Source organism: Danio rerio, chromosome 2 (assembly GCF_049306965.1).
Source record: "Danio rerio strain Tuebingen ecotype United States chromosome 2, GRCz12tu, whole genome shotgun sequence".
Lineage (NCBI taxonomy): Eukaryota > Metazoa > Chordata > Actinopteri > Cypriniformes > Danionidae > Danio > Danio rerio.
The window spans coordinates 51,913,886-51,934,923 of NC_133177.1; the positions used below are offsets into that span (position 1 = coordinate 51,913,886).

Below are 21,038 nucleotides of genomic sequence, written 5' to 3' on the forward strand. Positions count from 1 at the left end.
AAGAAAACAGATAAAAAGAGCAAAGCTGCGGTAAAATAATGAATAAGAAGATTGTGGTCAAGTAAATAAATAAATTAATTTAAAAAGTGTGACTGCTGAGAGCAACAGATTGTGGAGCTATAGGGACACCGGCCCTCACGGCCGAAAAAAGGACCAGCCCACCGGGAATTCTCCGTCCTCGCAATTAGCCAATCTAGGCCGGATAGCAGGAACTAAGATGATGCTTTGGGTGGTTTCCAGAAATATAGGAATATAGGAAGTCAAAGCAACAGCAGTTCTTCTGAGTTGTGTTTTTGTTCGGTGACAATGATGATTAATCATCATCTTAAATTTCTGCTTTTTTCTCTGATCTTCAAAACAGGTAAAACCAATGATCACAAATTAACTGTTTATTTATAATTAATGCTTATGGTTACAGAGATGACTACACTAGGTAAGGTTCACATACAGTCTCAAAGCTCATTTACTGGTATACCATCTACACAATCCATCTGTATAAAATACATATAGTTTTGGATGATTTATGAAAATATTATTAAATGAAACACTGAGTACAGTGCATTCTTCTTTTTACATTAAGAAATTGATTGCTTGATATAGTTTAAAAAAAAAACACTCTTCTCTTTGCCCTTGTACTTCATTTTGTATTTTTTGACAGTAGGATCAAAATACGGGTAGTCAATATCTAAAACTCTGTGAACTAAAGAAATATTTTCAATTTGCTAATGTGTTTCAGTATGTGCTCTGTACCAAAGAGCCTCAAAACTTTAGCATGAAAGTTGCGCATTTCGATTATGTTGATTTTTATTAAGCATAATTTAAGAGTGTTGTCTGAGATGAATATAGCCACAAACTGTTTGGCAGTTTGACAATTACAATGTTCAGCTATTGTCTGATATCATAAAACTGCGTTTAGAGAGCATGGTTTCATATTGAGTAATATCTTAGCAACTCAAACAAGGGTTTTTTCCATTTCAAAATGGAGTGGTACAATTCTGATCATACCGCCAACTAAGGAAAGCAAAGGCATTTTGCATTATGTTCTAATAATCTTTGATACCAAAAAAGTTGCTAATTTGGTTAAAAAATGCTAACCCTTTCAAACTATTTAATTTATATATATATAATTTTTTAGAAACATATGATAAGCTGTATCAAGCTGAAATACAAAATGTAATATTAACAGAAAATGACTTTATTATCTGAACGCAATGAACAAAAATTTAAGACAGAATAACAAAAAAAAAAAAAAAAAAAAAGAGAGATAGAACCGTGCAGGGAGTCTGTGTGTAGCATAATGATTATTGATTAAATAAGTCATAACTACTGTATAAGTGCCATTAGTCTTAATGAGTGCATCTCTGGTGTAACTATTTTAAACAAAAAACAGTAGAAATTCAGAAAATTGTCAAATAATTGCAATAGCAATAACTCATTTACTTGACAGTTGTACAGAATATTTGGGGTTAAAAAGCAATCCAAACAATACAATGCAAGAAAAGTTTTTATAAATGCTTCAGTAGCATTTTTGAACATTGTTTGTTCACCTTTTATTTACTTTTTTTAAATGGTGGCCCTATGAAAGTATTATTAGATATATAAATATATTAAGTATTAAAAAATAATACATGATCTTACATATTTATTAAAATGCTTCTCGTACGCAATGAAACCAATATATTGATTGAGTTCTCATGAGAAAAAGTTAGTGCAATTCACAAATAAATATCCAAAAGTCTAAACACACAAATAATTTAAAAACATTTTAGACAGGAAGATAAAGAGTGGTCCATGAAAAAAGACAGTTAAAAGAAAACCGCTTGGTTTATTAGTGAAGTTAGCTTGTACAGTTTATATCCTCAAAAAATTAAGCTTATGTGTGGTCTTTTGGTTTTTTTTTACTTTAATCTACTGATTATAAATTAATTATTATTTGCATTGCAGCAGTCAACATATTTATATTTTAAAAGAAAAATAGTTTTTTTATTTTATATTTATTGTGTTATGGATTTAATAATTGTATAAATTGTGGAAGAGATGCGTCACTTTGCTCATTTGATTGGTGGAATATTAGTATTCATTTATTTTCTTTTCGGCTTAGTCACTTTATTAATCGGGGGTCGCCACAGCAGAATGGACCACCAACTTATCCAGCATACGTTTTATGCAGCAGATGCCCTTTCAGCTGCAACCCATCTCTGGGAAACATCCATACACACTCATTCACACTCGTACACTACAGACATTTTAGCTTGCCCAATTCACCTGTATCACATGTCTTTGGACTGTGGGGGAAACCGGAGCACCCGGAGGAAACCCATGCGAACGCAGGGAGAACGTGCAAACTCCACACAGAAACGGCAACTGACCCAGCTGAGGCTCGAACCAGCAACCTTCTTGCTGTGAGGCGACAGCACCACCTACTGCGCCACTGCATCACCTTGTAACAGTTGTACTGTACTGTTTTCTTGTAGTCATACAAGCAACTTACAGTACGCAGATATGTAAAATTTATTAAATAGCGCTTCACATTTTCCAAAAAAAAAATTATAATACAGCTTTATTCCAAAATGGATTAAATTTATTAATTTCCTCAAAATTCTACACACAATACCACATAATGACAATGTGAAACGTGATTTTTCAGGTTTTTATTTTTAACAAATCTTCAACAATTAAAAAAAAAAAAATCTGTTTTCACATTGTCATTATAGTGTATTTTGTGTGTAGATATTTCAGGAAATAAAGTAATTTAATGAATTTTGGAATAAGGCTGTAACATAAAAGTGGAAAAGGTGAAGTGCTAATAATACTTTCTAGATGCACTGCAAGTTGTTGCAAACAATTTACATGGGATAAATTTGAAAAAAAAAGTTAAAGATTAATAAATTACATTTGTTTGTTTAAATTCAGCCAATTTAAAAAAAAAAAAAAAAAAACTTTGTAAATCAAATTAAACTTTTTGTGTGTTTGTGTGGATGGAGTAATAATCCCATGTATGCAAAACAATAAATGCAGCATTTAGGTACAAAAATTAATAAAAAAAAAATTAAAAAAAAATGTAAAGAACCAGTATGGTTGAAACTCACTTGACCTTTTGTCACACTGTTAATGTGACGCCGGGGAGTGACACCAACAACAGAAGGTAGGATTCAAATGCAGGTTTAATCGTAGTCAGGCAAGCAATGGTCAATACAGGGGCAAACAGATGTATGAGGGCAATCCAGAGTCGAAGTCAAAATAACAGGCAGATGGTCAGAGGCAGGCAGCTAACAGCATTAAATAAATAAACAAGGCAAAGGATCAAAAACACGGCAAAGGCAGACAAAGGAAACCGCGTTGTAATGTCACTAACAGTAAACAAGACTCGGCAATGTGAATTAGTGTGTGTGCTGCTTAAATACTGTGTGTAATCAGTCTTGAAGCAGGATCAGCTGTGGGAGTCTAATCAGTGGAGACTTGGAGCAGGTGTGTGTGTGTGGCATGACTGAATATGTAGTCCATTTACTGGCAGATTTGTAGTTTCATGAGTGAGTGTTTACCAGCGACATCTGGTGGTTTGTTCACTGGTAAACGTGACAGTTAATTTACTGAAAAGTATAACATTTGTGTTTTTGGAAGCTCGGTTTGAACAAAAGCATTTTTTTAATTTAATGACTTTGTTAAAATAAAATTCATACTACTATATTTTTCCTAAATGTGATTGTTTCATTCTAGCATTTTTATTTCATTAAAATTACAAAACACAAAAGTTTTTCCACAAAATAGGTATCTTTACCTTGAGAGATACATAGTTAAACTGACCGATACATACAAGTCAAACTGAACGCATACATTTCAGCGTCTGCTATTTTTCCATGCCTTTGAATAATGACATAGATTTTCTGTTAACAAAAACATAACATTATGACAGCAAAAACAACATTACTTCAGACGTCTTTCAAAACAACATTTTCACATGGTGAAAAAAAAAACAACAACACTACTTTTAAATTATATTACACAAACAATGCTCTTATTATTTTAGTTTATATTACGATATTTATAGTTGAATTATTAATTGTTATAACAAGAAATGAAACCAAGTGGACTTATTATTTGATTATGATAAATTTGAAGTCTATCTCTCTCTCTTTTATTTAAATGGGGTATTTTTTAAATGGCAAACAGTTTCTTTTATACCATTTTCAGAAAAAAATGTTTATATTTAGATAAGTGAATTCACCAGATGCATTAAAATATACATTCTCTCTCTTTAGGGTTCAGTGCCGAGATCTCAGTGTTTGTGCTGACTGGAGATTCTGTTGAACTGGATATACAGACAAAACTACCAGAGTTTGAGGAGTTGACCTGGATATATAACAAATTAGAAAGTATAGTTAAATATTACAGTAAATTTAACATTGTTAATTCTTACCCTGCCTACAACAACAGAGCAATACTTAATGAAACCACCTTCTCTCTGATACTGGAGAACATGCAGAAGAAGGACAGTGGACTCTACACAGCAAGAATAAATGGACAAATAATCAACGATATTGTCACATACAGAATATCTGTTCTTGGTGAGTTCATTTGTTCTTGATGTTCAGATTAGATAATTTATGAGTCTGTAAAAAAAATTATATTAACAACAGTTGACAATCCTTTAAACAGTTTCACCATGGCATGTTGCCTCATTAATAAATGTTAATAAAAGTGAAAAATATATGAATCAATTGCAATGCAAAACAACAGATCCCTATGGAGTTATTCACACTGTGAATATGAAATTTCAAGACAATTTCCACATGCAGTATTTATTCAAGAAAAATCCTAAAGCCACAATGCAGAGCAAAGCAAATGATGTAATCCAAGTTACAAGTTGGCAGACATATGTCAAAAAATATAATTCACAGTACAGCGAAACAAAAATGAAAACATCTGCTGTGTTTAAAATTGCATGCATAGCTACTATATAGTAAGCAAAATGCAACAGGGGAGCTTTTGAGTATGTTTGAATCTTCCACAGTATTAATTGATTAGACAGGAATTACTTTAATCCTTGCGAGGCTCTGCAATATTTATACTTAATTTGCATTTGAAAATACCTACTTATCTACTATACAGTACGAAAAAAATCTGTTTGTGTAGATCTGTAATCACGATCCTCAGTAATCACAAAAGAGTAGGCGAGAAATCCCTGGATGTCTTACTGCTTCAGCCCAGATTCTGAAACACTCAATGGGATGGACACTTTATCCCAGGAGGCCATAGGAAAACAATCAACATATAGAGGGAGGAAAAGAAGAAGAAATGTCACAATATTGCAGAAAAACGGGACACTGCCATTTTGAAATGTAAGTATTAAATCAAAAAGATGGCTCCTTGTGTTAAAAATTGCATTGGTTGAGCTACTGTAAGGTGTTAAACGCTTTATAATATTGAAAATATTTTTTTTCTGCTGTAAAACGTTACTGTTTAGGACCTTAAGTAAAACACACGCAAGGTTAGACCAAAAGGATGATTTAATGTCTGACAGAAAAAATATTAGTATAAGTATATAAGTATTGCAAGTCACAACATTAAATAAACATCTGAAAAAGTTGTATTTGTGAAGTAGAATGCTAATGTAGCGCTGTTTACATTATATAAATGTAATATTAATCTACATAAAAGCATAATTTTATCTTTATTATTAGAAGGCTAGTTATAGAGATACATTGGGAACTACCTCAACATGTACATGTGTTATTGACCACATGAATCACAATGGTAGTGGTGATGTTACAGGGACAGCAGCACACGTGTGTTTGTATGTTAACTGGTGCAGAGTGACTGAGGAAACTCTGCCATAAAGAAGCTTTTAGTGAGTGCAATGCAGAAATTAAGTCTTAAAGTATGTGTTGTTTTTTAATACTATTATTGTTGTTATTGTAATTGCAAACTGCTATCACAAATGTTTGTTGATTTTTGATTGTTGATGTCTGTGCCTTTGCAGCAGAACTTATAGAGGAGCAGGACCTGCAAGGCAAGGTAACTGGGATGTTTGTGGATAAAAGAGAACACCTGAACCCAAAATATGAAAATAAATGTATTACTTTCAATTTAAAAAGTAATTCAAAGACAATTTGCTGTTAAAAATACAGCTTTTTATGTTTGTGTTTTGTATGATCTGAAAAGTGCACAAAGAAGTCCACAGCAGCATCCTGGAAATGCTCTAGAGTCATCACTCCAGTTGCCCGTGTGTCCTCATCTGGGCCAGATGTTACTGTGGTCTCTTCATCTACAGTATGAATTGGTATCTCAGGCATGGACAGCCTCATGTCCCCTTTCCATTTCAGTCTGACTGCAGCAATAAGGGATGTGATTGATAGCAAAGACTGGTGAGATCCTGCTGATCAGGTGCAGAACTGACCCAGCTGCATTGAGAAGGCAGCAGAACACTGGGTTCTCTGTCTATAAATACAGGAGTTGGACAATGAAACTGAAACATTGGTCAATTTAGTGTAGGAGGTTTCCTATGTAAATTTGACCAGCCTGGTGGGCAATCTTCTTTGATTGCACATATCATCAGTAAGAGCAGAGTGTGAAGGTTGAATAAGCAGAGCCATATGATCGTTTTGCTTTAAATATCGCAATGCACACATTATGGCACATCTGAGACAAAGCTGGCACATCTGAGACAAAGACAGCAAGTGTATCAAGAGTCACAGCATCCAGGGTAATGTCAGCATACCACCATGGACAAACCAATTGGAGTAACTGTGGATGCAGGAGGAAGCTGTCTGAAACAGATGTCCGAACACTAACCCGGATCCGATCCAAAAAACATAAAACCCAGCTACCCATTTCTCTGCAGAATTAACTTTTGATGTGCGGAAATCCACTAAAACTGTTTGTTGGGAGCTCCACACGGTCATGGCTGAGCTGCTGCAAGATGGGCTCATCACTGCCAAGGACAACCAAACCATTTTGGAGGACCATGTGCACCAAGTGGTTCAAAAATTGTATCCTGAAGGAGGTGCTGTGTATCAGCATGAAAAAGCACCAATAGACACAGCAAGACTGGTGACAGTGGTTTGATGAATATGAAAAAGTTGAACATCTACCATGGCTTGCACAGTCAACAGAGCTAAATATTATTGAGCCACTTTGGGGTGACTTTGGAGGAGTGAGTGAGGAAAAGTTGAAGAGTTCAGATGCTAAAGCCACTAAACGCCACTTCTGCTAAAAATGAGATTATGACATTGAATGAATGCTTTAGGCACGTAGTACACCATCAATAAATAGATTTGCTTCAAATTAGAGGTCTGCATTCCCGCGGCTGACCCGCGGGCGCCGCGGGACCAGACCAGATTTCTACGGCGCGGGTATAAATTTCCGAATAAATCACGGGAGCGGTCGGTAACGGGTTTAATTTGGGACGGGAGCGGGCTGTCTCGCAATATCGCTCCCGACTCCCGAGTGAGCACGCGTATGTATGTGTGTAAATGAAATAGCGCGATGCTGTGTTTAGCTTGTTTGTTGCAGTGTGTGTGTGTGTGTGTGTGTGTGTGTGTGTTTGTGTATGTATGTGTATGTGTATGTGTATGTATGTATGCGCATGCGCGAATGAGAGGGGGGGGGGGGGGGTGTGTGTGCGCGAATGAGAGATAGAGAGCTTTGCCTGTGTTTGTGCTTGGTGCTTATGAGTGTGTGTTAGAGGGCGCGCACGCGCGCGAATGAGTGAGAGAAATGAGTGGTGCTGTGCGTGTGTGTGTTCATACAGACAGCTTGTTATAGGCTGTCTGGACTGTATAACTGGGTGATTTTCGATTTTGTTCTCCCCCCGCTCTTTAGCGGGATCGGGCGCGGCGGATAGAAAACGGGGCGGGTCCGGCAGCGGGACATCAAGTGCTTAATATAAGCCGGAGCGGTCGGGTTCGGGCTAAAACCTGGCGGGTGCAGGCGGGAGCGGGATTCAAAATTTAGTCCCGCGCAGATCTCTACTTCAAATCATCCAAATCCCAGTGTCAGAGCATTCAGAAATAACAGTTTGTTGGTAAAAGCCGATAAACGCCACTAGCCTTTGACAGCAAATGCCACACTATATCACGAGAACCAATCAGAAGCACAAATCGAATCATATGTTTTAAATGTAGCAGTGCGCTGATAGGCCAGCTTTTATGAGGAGGGCATTTTATAACGCTTTCGATTTTAAAAGTTTGATGAACTGGGTGAGACTGTTCGACTGTCAGTAAATGGCAAACGAAAACTTCCCTTAGCTCAAAACTCTGTGCATTATAAGAAAAAGAAAACATACTGTACAGTTGGAAGTGTAGCATGCATTCATAACGATTTTTTGTGCAGTTACGCTACTTCGAATGAGTCCAATTTACTATACATTAAACGGCAACTGTGTTTCACAAAAGATGTTCTTTTATCCCACATGGATGCTATGAGGATAAAGAAGAGACCAAGACCTTAAGTATGGTGAGAATGAATGAATGAATGAATGAATGGCAGCTTCTACAATTGCCTGAGAGTCATCCCCTTTTTGCCCAGTAGGCCTAACTTGTGTTTTATTTGCTACGTTAAGCTATTCTTTAAAAGATAAATATAATGTATTAAACTATATATTTAGTATACTACTTCATAATACCTATACGTCTGATAAGCTTTTTATATTAATGTACAGTGCACAGATATTGATGTTTCACAATGTTTTACACTACATTATTTAAATCTACCTAGCTTAGCTTGCAATGTTTGCAATTTTTACATTGCTCTACTTACATTAAATATAAATCCCAAATATCAGAAATGACACCAGATTATTAAGATTTACTTAATGTCAGTTTTAATGTTATTGATTAATGCACTTGACAGAATTCATTCATTCATTTTCCTTCTGCTTTTTCCCTGGTTTATCACAGTGGAATGAACCGCCACTTACATGACAGATTTATGCATTTTAAATTTCAGGTGGTTTGTGTTATGCGTTTTATGTTTGGTAAAATAATTTATAACTGCATCTTTAGTGATTTTTCAACTAAATACACAGCCTTGTTCCAATTGGTGTATTTAGAGGGTTTTGCATAAAAAGCACACTTGAAACTGGTTTTCATGCAAAAGAATATCTACCTGGTAAAAAACAAAGAATTGTATAAAATGACATTTTTGAAAAAAAGGTATTTTATTTACTAGCTAATAACCTTATCATTACATGTATAATGAAACTACTAAACCTAATAAGAGGAGCCTGATAGAAAATGCTCATTTACAAAAAAAAAAAAAAAAAAAAGACGTCTGATGGATTTAGAGGGTTTTGCATCTGAACTCTTCAGTTTTCCTCTACCAGCATCACGTAGTGTCCTGGCCACTTATCTGCAAGAATGGCTCAAAATACTTTTGGTCACTGTGCAGGACATGAATCTGTCATTACCAAGACCAATTGATGCTGTATTGGCCGCAAGAGGAAGTCCTACACCATACTAATGAATTACTGTGGTCTACAACCAGGCGCTTCAGTCTTTTATTGTCCAACTCCAGTACATGACTGTTAGAATAAGTTTGAATAAAGATTTGAATCATGGAATCATGTGGTAATGATTTATGTATTTATTCGTTGTCATGTTTACTATAATTCATTCTTTTATTTATTGTTGTTTTCTTTTGTTGTAAATAAAAAAAATAATAATTGTTTCGGTAATGTATACATTATTTATTTGTAAATCGTTTTCTAGTAGTGCTATACAAGCAAGGACAAGTAGACTGCACATTATTTGCAAGGACTTGGATGATTTGCCTGCTTTGCCGGTAAGCAGATAGAATAGATTGGAATATTAAGTTTTAGCATGGGCCAGTATGAGATTCTGATGGTATGATAACCTTGGATAATAATATCATGGTTTCACGGTTTTGTAATTACTGCTCTAAAATATATTATTTTTTAATGTCTGGGTAAAAAACAAAAAGGTTTTCCCATTTGAAGACAGTACATTTTATTTGAATTGAAATATTTTGGAGTAGTAAACATGTCAGGCTAAATAATTCAAATGAATCATTGACTTCCGCGGTCTTCATTTTTTTCTAAAACACAGATTTAAAATGGCATATTTGGATATCTTTACTGCTGGAGATACTGTTGTCTTAAAAAAAATCTCAAGTGATTTAGTAAAGCAGTTAGAGTTCCTGAATAGCATGTCAAGATATTGGGTGCGTATACATGGTGATGCAGCTATAGACATTAGTTTTTAAATGCTCCGTTCTTGTAACACATTTTGTTTTAACATTGATTTGACCTCCGAATGAGCACTTTCTGAATAAATTTCTTGTTTCAGTCATAAAAAAGTAGCATTTTCAAAATACATCAAGTCATAATTTCAGAGTATTTGTACAAGTCTGGATTCGAACTTGAGCCAAATGCAGCACAATTGATTTATGCACATGCACAGTTCACTAGGCTACATGAGATGTCAGTCAAATGCAGATTCGCTAGGTCTCGAAGCACTTTAGAAACAACCGATGCTTTGAATCGCTTTAGTCAAGTAACCAGGGGCCTCATGTATCAACGCTGTGTATGCACAAAAACTTTGCGTACTCCAGGTTTCACGCTCACGTTAGGATTCACTAATGATGAACGATGAAACGTGAGAATTCATGCCTGGCTTACGCACATTTCTTGTGTGTGTCTGTTTTACTTCCATTGGCGACTCCTAGAGGCAGTTGGGTTAAATTGCACTCTACAAAGTATCTTTGAGCCGTGCAATGGCAGCTGTATGAGACAGGTTTATCTGCATGTCCTGCAGGTATACAAGGTTTCCATATACCATGCAGTTGACCAGCCAAACGTTAAAGCGCAATTTGTAGCATTCGCTGTTTTTCCCAAAGTAATCTGAGCAATCTACTGCATGCACATTGCTATAAAGGCACCACTTAAAGATGAATTTGCATATGTGAATCAGAAACATTTTAATTCAATAAATGTGCAAATAAAATATGATGCACACACTTATTAATGATTCCTACTTTTCTTCCTCATGATAAACATTATATGCAAAACGATATGCAGCGAAGGGAAAAAAGAATGAGTTCATCAGACACTGGATTCGAACTGAGTTCATGCTCGAAACTGGTCAAAACATGTTGCCATGCATTTTACAAGCTGTGCCACTCACACTGATGAAGACACTACAAAATTTTACACCATCACATCGCACTATTTCTTTTTTAATTCACACGATGTTCAAACCCAACTGTGTTAACCGCATCACCTAAACTCTCCCACTCTATTTTTTTCTTTTGTTGTTAATTCCGGAGAACAAACTTGCAAATTACACCATTTTTCTCTGGTCTACCTCCGAAATCAGCACCTCTAATTCACATTCTGTTCAAAGTTTCTCTTTTTGCTTGCTTTTGCCATTCCTTTTTCGTTGGGTTTTGCCAAAATTAGAGTCATTAGCATATTCATACGGGGGCAGAGGCAGGGAGGGGTTTTGTGATCATGCATGTTGAGCTCAGTTTCACTAAATTCGAATGTACAAAGAGAATATGCGTGTGATTCGCCGTACGCAGTGTTTCACACATCTGAATATTTTACTGTGTACGCACATTTACAGCTTTGCATGCACGCAATGTTTTAGTATGATTTCAACGCAAGCCTTCGTACATGAGGCCCCTGGTGTTTCGAAACATTTTGTCACATAGCCTGGGTGTTTCAAAACACTTTAGTCACCTGACCTGGCTGGTTCAGATCGTGCCGTGTTTAGAAACGCTCAATACAGTGTCGAAACGTAAGTTTCACATCAACCATCCCTACTTACGAATCCCCACAACACCCTACATCTAGAAAATCATGGCAAAATTGTTTAAAAATAAAAATAATAATTGTGCAATCTGAACAGAATTTAACTTGTTAAGTCAGGAAAAGGTCCACAAACTGGGACTTGAACTTAGGACAACCAAAAATCTGCAATGACACTACATGTTGATGCACTGCTTATAAGGCTGGTGCCGACCTGTTTTGATAAAAGTGCATACTCCTTTCCAGTAGGCAATGACATTGATATTTGGTTGATTTTATGGTGTGTTAGAAAGTGACCAGCGTCAAGTCAGCACCTTAAACCAACATCATTTTAACATCAAACACTTATTCGTCAGGTATGGCAACCATAATTCAACGTCTGATAGATGTCATAATGGTAATGTCCACACAACGTCAAGCTGTAACATCAATAGACATTGATATTTGGCTGTTTTTAGGTTGCGTTGGAAAGTGACTAAAATACAACGTCTGTCCAATGCTGGACACACACACACACACACACACACACACACACACACACACACACACACAAACAGTTGAAGTCAGAATTATTAGCCCCCTTTGAATTTTTTTCTTCGTTTTTAAATATTTCCCAAATGATGTTTAACAGAGCAAAGACATTTTCACAGTATGTCTAATAATATTTTTTCCTCTGGAGAAAGTCTTATTTGTTTTATTTCGGCTAAAATACAAGCAGTTTTAATTTTTTTAAACACCATTTTAGCCCATTATTAGCCCTTTTAAGCTAGATTTTTACTCGACTGTCTACAGAACAAACCCTCATTATACAATATCTTGCCTAATTACCCTAACCTGCCTAGTTAACCTAATTAACCTAGTTAAGCCTTTAAATGTCACTTTAAGCTGTATAGAAGTGTCATGAAAAATATCAAGTCAAATATTATTTACTGTCATCATGGCAAAGATAAAATAAATCATTTATTAGAAATGAGTAACTAAAACTATTATGATTAGAAGTCTGTTAAAAAAATCTTCTCTCCATTAAACAGAAATTGGGGAAAAAATAAACAAGCGGTCTAATAATTCAGGGGGGCTAATAATTCTGACTTCAACTGTACATACATACATATATATTTATCATTTTTTTGCTCTAGTATGTCTTTGTCATTGCTCTTTAGTTTTGCTTTTTTACTGACAATATTGTTGTCATGGCTGGCACTATTATTAATACTATTATTGAACAACTTGTGTATTGGTTTATACATGTATATCTACACACTTTGTTATATGCTGTTTGTCTACGGCATATTTTTCTGTGTTCAAAAAATACAAATTAAAAGAAAAATTTGATTGAAAAAATAAAAAAATGTATAAAGTATATTGTGTCGAATGAAGAAAATAGTTGTTTTTTAGCGAGACATTTAAAAAAAGAACACAGTATTTTTGAGTACAGTAATGACAGTGCCCTAGCGTGGGCACAGTTCAGATAGCCTAGTGTTAGTCCACCCTTATAAAGGCATGCCAAATCACATATTTATGCACTATTCTATGCCCTTTTGTAGTATAAATGGTGTAAGTAGTGCGTTTACACTGAAAACTACAAAAAGAATAACTGCACTTTAAATACCCGGATGAGGCACTGATTCAACCATTAAAATGAAGTGTGTAATGACACTTCACTCACTCAACGACAGCAGGTTTGCTCACATAGCGGATAGGGCAGAGCTATCGGGCGCACATGTTGGATTACTTTAGTTATTTTGGATTGTGCAAGCAAAATTCTCCTACAAGAGTGATTATAGCACATCCCGATAGTGAATGCGGTTATACTCATGGCAGGTATTATTTGAAACTTTTGACATTTATTTCAATAACTTGGCAACCGTCAAATGTCATCTGGGAAACGGTATGAATTTCTGCTAAGTAAAAAAAAATATTAGTGCTCCATTTGGGATGACACTACATACATATACTCTGCTGTTGAGTGTGCAAGTGCATACCTACATAGTGGATAAGCGCATAGTGTATAATGTGCCATTTGGGACGCAGCTAGTAAGTAAGTTGATAATTACAAACAGCTGTGAATAAAAAAATAAAAATAAAAAAAATCAGAAGTCCAGGGGTGATCAGACCAGGAACATAAACAACCTGCTGCCCTCTTGAGTCCATGAGATGGCACTGCACATTGATGTTACAAATAAAGGGTGAGACCGATATGCTACTGCACCAAAAATGTGTCGTGTCCTTCAGGTTCGATGATAAAGCAGTGTCACTGATTTTCTTCACTATTATGTCACCATCAGTCTGAAAGGGCCTTTTCAATAGCATGAAAATGTATTATTTGGCATTAAACACACTGTTGTTCATTTTAAGCTTGATCAAAGGTTGTAGGCTGCATCTTATAATTTTTCTCTTACATATATATGTTTCAGATGCAGTTAAGGCTCCGGTTCTGACTGTAAATTCAGTCATGTTCAGCAGTAACTCCTGTACTGTTAACTTCACATGCAGAACTCAAGATCTTGTCATTAACTCTAACTATCAGAACAACACATGCTCTCAAGAGGAAGTGACATCACAGGAGAACAACACCCTCATCCTGTCCTGCAGTGAGGAATTGATCATGTGTAACTACAGCAATCCTGTCAGCTGGAAAAAAGATGAAACAAAGATTAAACAGCTCTGTGTTAATAAAGGTACAGACAAAGAAACACCATTTAGAGTATAAGTTAACATCTCTCAAAATAACTAAATAGTTTAACTACTGAATTGATGTATGATTTCAGAATAAATTAATTCACCACTGCTCTTAATGATGAGTGTTGATGTTTCCTTTTCCAGAGAATGAAGAGACAAAAGCCAAGCCAACTCTCCTGTGGCTATATGTTTTAATAGCTGCAATAGTGATGCTGATACTGGTTGGGATAGGTATAGTCATCCACCGCCACACACGTAAAACAGGTATGTCCATATCCCTCACACATATATACTATAAAAAATAATGAGTAATTGTAAAGTAAGGTGACAACATTTTTTTTACATGGGGAAGTACTAGAATACTCACACCACCTTGAGTGGCACACGCCTTTAGTTCTTTACTATTTTCTCTACTGAATTTTCTAATAAAATGACAATTTAAATATTTGAAGTTATTATCTATAACGTTTAGACTTTGTTTAGAACCCATATTGTACACCGTAACAAGCTTGTTTAGGTTTAAATGTCAAATGGTTTGCTTATACTGCACATACTGTACGAAGACAAAACATTTGTTATTTGCCGGTGTCAAAAATAAATAAATAAATAAATAGTCGGAATAAAGATAATAGAAAAAAACAGTACAAAGATTTATAACTGACATTGTTAGTTAACATCATTTGTGTGCGTGAGGAAAATCTTTGCAAAAAGATGCAATTAGTTTACTATGTAATGCTAAAACTGAATATAACCAAATCTGCTTAAAATCAGTTTGGAACTGACATCTAATATAATAAATCTCCCTTTTTCCTATGAAATGTATACTAAATTTAATTTTCTTAATAAAATTGTGATATTTATATATTTTGATATAATAATGTTATAACTTTTTTCTGACAATTCTTGATGCTAATATATTGGTGTATATTCTAAACCTTGTAGGCACTCGAGTGGTCAGTGAAACAGTCTATGCTCAAGTTGAGGTAATCTTTAAATTACTATTAATATGCATGCAGATATCATGGATTTGTTGTTACGCTAGTCGTCAGTCATGTTAATCTCAAAATACATTACTGTATGTTGTACACACCCCTTTTCTAAATATGTGGTCATTTATTTGTCTTGATGTTTAAGTTTCAGTCAAACAAAGCTTCCATTACACATATACCATACGTAAAAGCATAACTATGTCAGTCAACTTAACAGAAAAAAACATTTGACTTTGCAATGCAGAACACATCTGAAAATATGTTACTTAATAATTAAATGAAATAATTTTAGTTTATTTTTCTCAAAAATGTCAGCATTACCAATCATGAGTAAACTCCTTATTCTGATTAGCCTATTACTCTAAATGTACACTCACTGGCACCAGCAAAGATGACAAATTTGTTTATCTTGCTAATGAAACAATTTTAAATACAAACTCGCACCTCTCCTGTTCAACCTTTACATGCTCCCTCTAAGCCAAATAATGAGAAAGAACCAAATCTCTTACCACAGCTATGCTGATGACACTCAGATCTACCTAGCCTTACTGCCTAATGACTACAGCCCCATTGACACCCTCTGCCAATGCATTGATGAAATGAGCAATTGGATGTGCCAAAACTTTCTTCAGTTAAACAAAGAGAAAACTGAAATGATTGTGTTTGGAAAAAAAGATGAGGTTCTCAAGGTAAATGCGTACCTTGGCACTAAAGGTCAAACGACAAAAAATAAGGTCAAGAATCTTGGTGTGACTCTTGAGTCAGATCTGAGTTTCAACAGTCATGTCAAAGCAGTCAGTAAATCAGCATACTATCATCTCAAAAACATAGCAAGAATCAGATGCTTTGTTTCTAGTGAAGATTTAGAGAAACTTGTTCATGCTTTCATCAGCAGCAGGGTGGATTACTGTAATGGACTCCTCACTGGTCTTCCTAAAAATACAGTCAGACAGTTGCAGCTCATCCAGAACGCTGCAGCCAGAATTCTAACCAGAACCAGAAAATCAGAGCACATCACACCTGTCCTCAGGTCTTTACACTGGCTGCCAGTTACATTCAGAATAGAGTTTAAAGTATTATTACTGGTCTATAAATCACTAAATGGCCTAGGACCTAAATACATCACAGATATGCTCACTCAATACAAACCTAACAGATCACTCAGATCTTTAGGATCATATAAACTAGAAGTTCCAAGAGTTCAGTCAAAGCAGGGTGAATCGGCTTTTAGCCACTATGCCCCTTGCTGCTGGAATCAGCTTCCAGAAATGATCAGATGTGCTCCAACATTAGGCACATTCAAATCAAGACTGAAAACACATCTGTTTAGCTGTGCCTTTACTGAATGAGCACTGTGCTGTGTCCGACAGATTGCACTATCATGTTTTTCTCTTCTTCTTCATTCTTTTATATCACATTTTACCTGTTTTTATGTTTTGTTTTGTTTTTATGCATTTTTATTATTTGTTTTTATTTTTATTTTACTTGTTTCTTTTATTCTTGTTTATGTAAAGCACTTTGAATTGCCATTGTGTATGAAATGTGCTATATAAATAAACTTGCCTTGCCTTGCCTTGCCTAAATATATATTATTCTAATATAATAATACATTGTAATAATAATAATAATAATAATAATAATAATAATAATAATAAAAGTATCATTGTCAGTCAACTCTCATTACATATTTCAGCGCCAGTGGTGTAGTGGTTAGTGCATTGACACAGGCACTCCAGTGCTTGCAGCGACCAGAGTTCGATTCCACCTCGCTGTCCTATATGCTGATCCTTCCCCTCTCTTTGCTACCCATGCTTTCATGTCAATACTCTGTCCTATCCAATAATGGTGAAAACCCAGAAAATATAATTATAACACTCAGTACATATCACAACTTTGAATTTTAATAATGCTTAATTTGTAAACCATGATTAACAAATGCTGTATAATTATTGTTCTTTCTTGGTTCATGTTAGTAAATACATTAACAGTAATGGAACAGGTATTGTAAAGTGTGACCAAAATCAGCACTTTAAATTGGAGAAATATGAATTATTAAAACATACATGTAAGGCCACAAGGCTATTGTATATTTTAATAAGTATGTGTTAACGCTTACTCAAGTTTAAATTCAAGTTCATTTATTTATAGAGCACATTTAAAAACAGTCACAAGTCCGACCAAAGTGCTTTACATAACATAAGACAAAGTAAACTAAAAAGACAGAATCTAAAAACATAGAAATAAGACAAGAGAAACAACTGAAAAAAAAGCTCTGAGAGAGTTGTTTGGGCTAGATTATGACGCCATTCATTAATTTATTTACATTTATTCATTTTTGTTTCGGCTCAGTCCCTTTATTAATCTGGGGTTGCTACAGCGGAATAATCCGCCAATGAAGGGATTTATATACCAGTAAAAGAACTTTAAAATCAATCCTGAATTAGACGGGCAGCCTATGGAGTTTTACTATTAATTTTTGATGATACGTTTTCTATATTCTCCTGAAAGAAATGTTGTTTAATTTAATCAGGGTCAAGAAATGAAGACAACCAACTGTGACGCCCACACTTATGATGTTCCAGAGCGGGTGAGAATAAAGCTAACAGACAAAAGATTATAAAAGCCTTGAAGGAACGCTCCACCTTTTTTGAAAAAGACTAATTTTACAATTTTCCCAGTGTCAAATAGTTGACTCAAACCAAAGTGGTGGGGTCACTTTTAGCTTAGCTTATAATAATGAATTTAAATGGATTTGACCATTAGCATTTTGTTAAAAGCAAAATTATCAAATCTTTTTTGAAAAATGTTCTTTTATTTAAAGTTTGAGTCTTCTGTAGTTACATTGTGTAATAAAACCGAAAGAAAATAAAAATGACAATTTTGTAAGACAATATTCCCGAGTACTATGCTCTCATTTTGGCATAATAGTCAAGAGACCCTGCTGCTGTAACATTGTTGCACTAGGCGGAGTGCTATTACGCAGCACATGAGAATGGGCTGTTTCCAGAGGGCTGCTCCTCCTACTACTACTACAAATACTAATAGTACAAAAACAACAACAACAACTACTGCTGCTGCTGCTGCTAATACTAGTACAACAACAACAACAACAACAACTACTACTACTACTACTACTACAACCAGAAGACTAACTCTGAATAGGAAAATTAAAACTTTATTTTAATTTTGGAGTGAAATGCTAAAGGTCAAATCTGGTTCAATTCATTATGCTAAGCTAAGCTAAAAGTGATCTTGCCAGAACAAATAATCAAACAAATTGATTTAAAAATGGTTCAAGTAAACTGTTTAACTCAGAGATGGGGTGTTTAAATCATTGGGGTGTTTCTCCAATGTCCCATTTACACTGTCAGGTCATGATGCTCAATTCCGATCAGATTTTTTTTGCCTCTCCGTTTACATACTTTTAATTGTGACTTATGTTCGATTCATGTGTTTACACCTGCTATACAATTTACGACATCGTGCATGCGTAAAGGCGGGTTCTAGCATCTGCACCACACTAGCCATAATGGAAGAAATTGTCTTGCTTTCAGCTCTCAAAATTAAGCGAAGTTCGCCCAACTTTAAAATGACTTTGAGACAGAGTAGAAGTAAAAGCGCCATCATCGCAGCTTGCGCCTATGGTTTATATATGATGTCCTCCACCATTCAGATCTCAGGTCTGGTGGGAGCAAATTATGGCGACTGACCAAGTTCCTCCTCTATGTTTTTTGGTTGTTGCTGTTACCGCATCAGCATCTCCACACACGCTCTTCCTTCTATGTCATTAAACAGTGGAGATTTACCATGTTAGCCCCTTTCCCACATGCAGAACTGTCCGAAAAATTGCGGGTAATTTTCCAGAAAGGTTTGTATGTGTAAACAGGCCCTTTTTGAAAATATCAGTAAATTTGGAATGCTGCACTGTGTGAACGCAAAAGGAAAATTGCCGAAAAGAGCGCGTTCACACTTGGAATTCCGTAATGTCCTCGCCTGTGTGAACAGCACTTTTTTTATATATTCCGGTAAAGGTGTTCCGAAAAATTACTGCATATTTACCAGAATCACTCTGTGAAAGGGGCTTTAGTCACAAGTATAATGACATACAAAACAGAAAGCCTCAATAAATCTGATCTGCCTGTTTACATAGTAGTCACATTGTCACATATGCAATTTATATCTGATTTATTTCCACATATGAAGGAGGCCTGAAATCCATCTCTGAATATCCGAATGCATGCGTTATTTTTATGATTACATAGAACAGATATATCTGAAAAAAAAAAAAATAAAATAAATTCAGAATTGGGTAACATTTAACTGGCAGTGTAAACGGGGCCTAAATTGCTTGTTGTATAGCAATAGTCAGTGTGTTTAATTCTTTATTTAGTGCAGTATTCATTAGCAATACTGTTCATGAGTGCATTTGTCATTTTTTTCTGTGAATTTTATCAGCTTCAAACTCCGACACAAGAGGAAATGGAAGTCAACAACCCCACCACAACTTACTGCACCGTAGGACAACACAAAAAACCTACAAATCCCATCGAACCAATGGACCATACTATTTACTCATCAGTGTGCAAACAACCACCAAATAAACAAACTGTCATTTGATTTGATGACACAGAAAATTTAATTGTGCCTTTTTGTCAACTGAGAAAGTTGTCACAAGGACTGATCTCAAAATGGCATCATACTCATGCATTCCCTGTCATAAATTCATTTGATAGAAATAAGACAGATACAGTATTCTAGAACCCCATTGTGAAGCCTTTGTCCAGAGGCATATTTTAGATTTTTATACTTTAAATCATGGCATTTTTTGAACATTCCATCCCAAATTTTATTTTTCAAAAATAGCCCCATTGTCAGTAGTAACAACTGTAAACTAAATCCAGTCTACATAAATAAAAGTAATTTAGATAATAGTGTATTAGCCTTCTTTTCCGTTTTTCATAGGTATGATTTCAGATTAAACGGGTATGAAGCCAGACAAGCAGCTAATGCAGTAAACATGAATACAGTTTTATTTATCTCTACAGTTTATAGGAAACAAAAAAAAATCAGTATTTTAGTTTTTATTTTATTTATTTATTTTTTATTTTAGTTATTATTAGTTTAGTGATTCATAACCACAAGATGGCAAGATTTCGTCCTAACTCTATCACATGGATATGCTCAACACTCTCAGGTGAATTTCGAAAAACTCAAACATGCTTTGTGCTACAGACCTCAGACAAAAAGTCACTTAAAACATAATATTGTGCTATTACTTATATAACTAATAACACAAAAAAGCACAAATTTGTAGTGTAAAATTAAACAAAATAACAAAAACAGTGTTACTCACGTGTAAAAAAACAAAGCAACCGCAGCATCCAAACTCTGATGGATTTTTCTGGCCTTTATGCCCTCTATTACAGTAAAAAAACAGTATTTTCATTATTAGTGTGGCTCCTTAAAATCCTGACATTTTCAATTCCTTCTTTGGTCTTTCATTCCTGTCTTTCCATAAATCTCCCTCTTTCTTTCTGACCCTTTTGATGATTTACTTTTAAATGCAAGCCACAAAAACTGATTGGTTGAAATCTACTGATTGG

General features: G+C 35.1%; 2 protein-coding genes across 50 annotated transcripts in view; one reads left to right on the top strand and one right to left on the bottom strand.

The window, feature by feature from the left end:
• The window catches only part of si:dkeyp-94g1.1, a 219,541-nt gene that overhangs the window by 110,811 nt on the left and 87,692 nt on the right, over positions 1-21,038 (bottom strand). The gene's annotated exons all lie outside the window — the stretch shown is intronic.
• On the top strand, positions 175-20,752 carry LOC141378915 (SLAM family member 9-like). Of its 5 annotated transcripts, XR_012394566.1 has the most exons (9): positions 278-361; positions 4,260-4,373; positions 4,475-4,565; positions 14,182-14,445; positions 14,591-14,710; positions 15,389-15,429; positions 16,328-16,465; positions 17,966-18,022; positions 19,891-20,488. XR_012394566.1 is itself a non-coding variant. In XM_073930808.1 (8 exons), the coding sequence occupies exons 3-8, from the start codon at positions 4,478-4,480 to the stop codon at positions 20,050-20,052; spliced, it is 732 nt and encodes a 243-aa protein (XP_073786909.1). In that variant the 5' UTR covers positions 191-361; positions 4,260-4,373; positions 4,475-4,477; the 3' UTR covers positions 20,053-20,488. The 5 variants fall into 5 exon arrangements, 3 of the variants coding, with proteins under 3 accessions (XP_073786904.1, XP_073786909.1, XP_073786905.1); XM_073930808.1 differs by lacking the exon at positions 16,328-16,465 and having other exon boundaries at positions 191-361; XR_012394564.1 differs by having other exon boundaries at positions 235-361; positions 4,260-4,565.

Bases quoted from the DNA above. Each gene is read 5' to 3' on its own strand.
- LOC141378915 (XM_073930803.1), top strand. From the start codon at position 307: ATGATGATTAATCATCATCTTAAATTTCTGCTTTTTTCTCTGATCTTC. The intron at 14,446-14,590 runs GTACAGACAAAG...TTCCTTTTCCAG, and splicing joins ACAGCTCTGTGTTAATAAAG to AGAATGAAGAGACAAAAGCC. The intron at 15,430-17,965 runs GTAATCTTTAAA...TAATTTAATCAG, and splicing joins CAGTCTATGCTCAAGTTGAG to GGTCAAGAAATGAAGACAAC.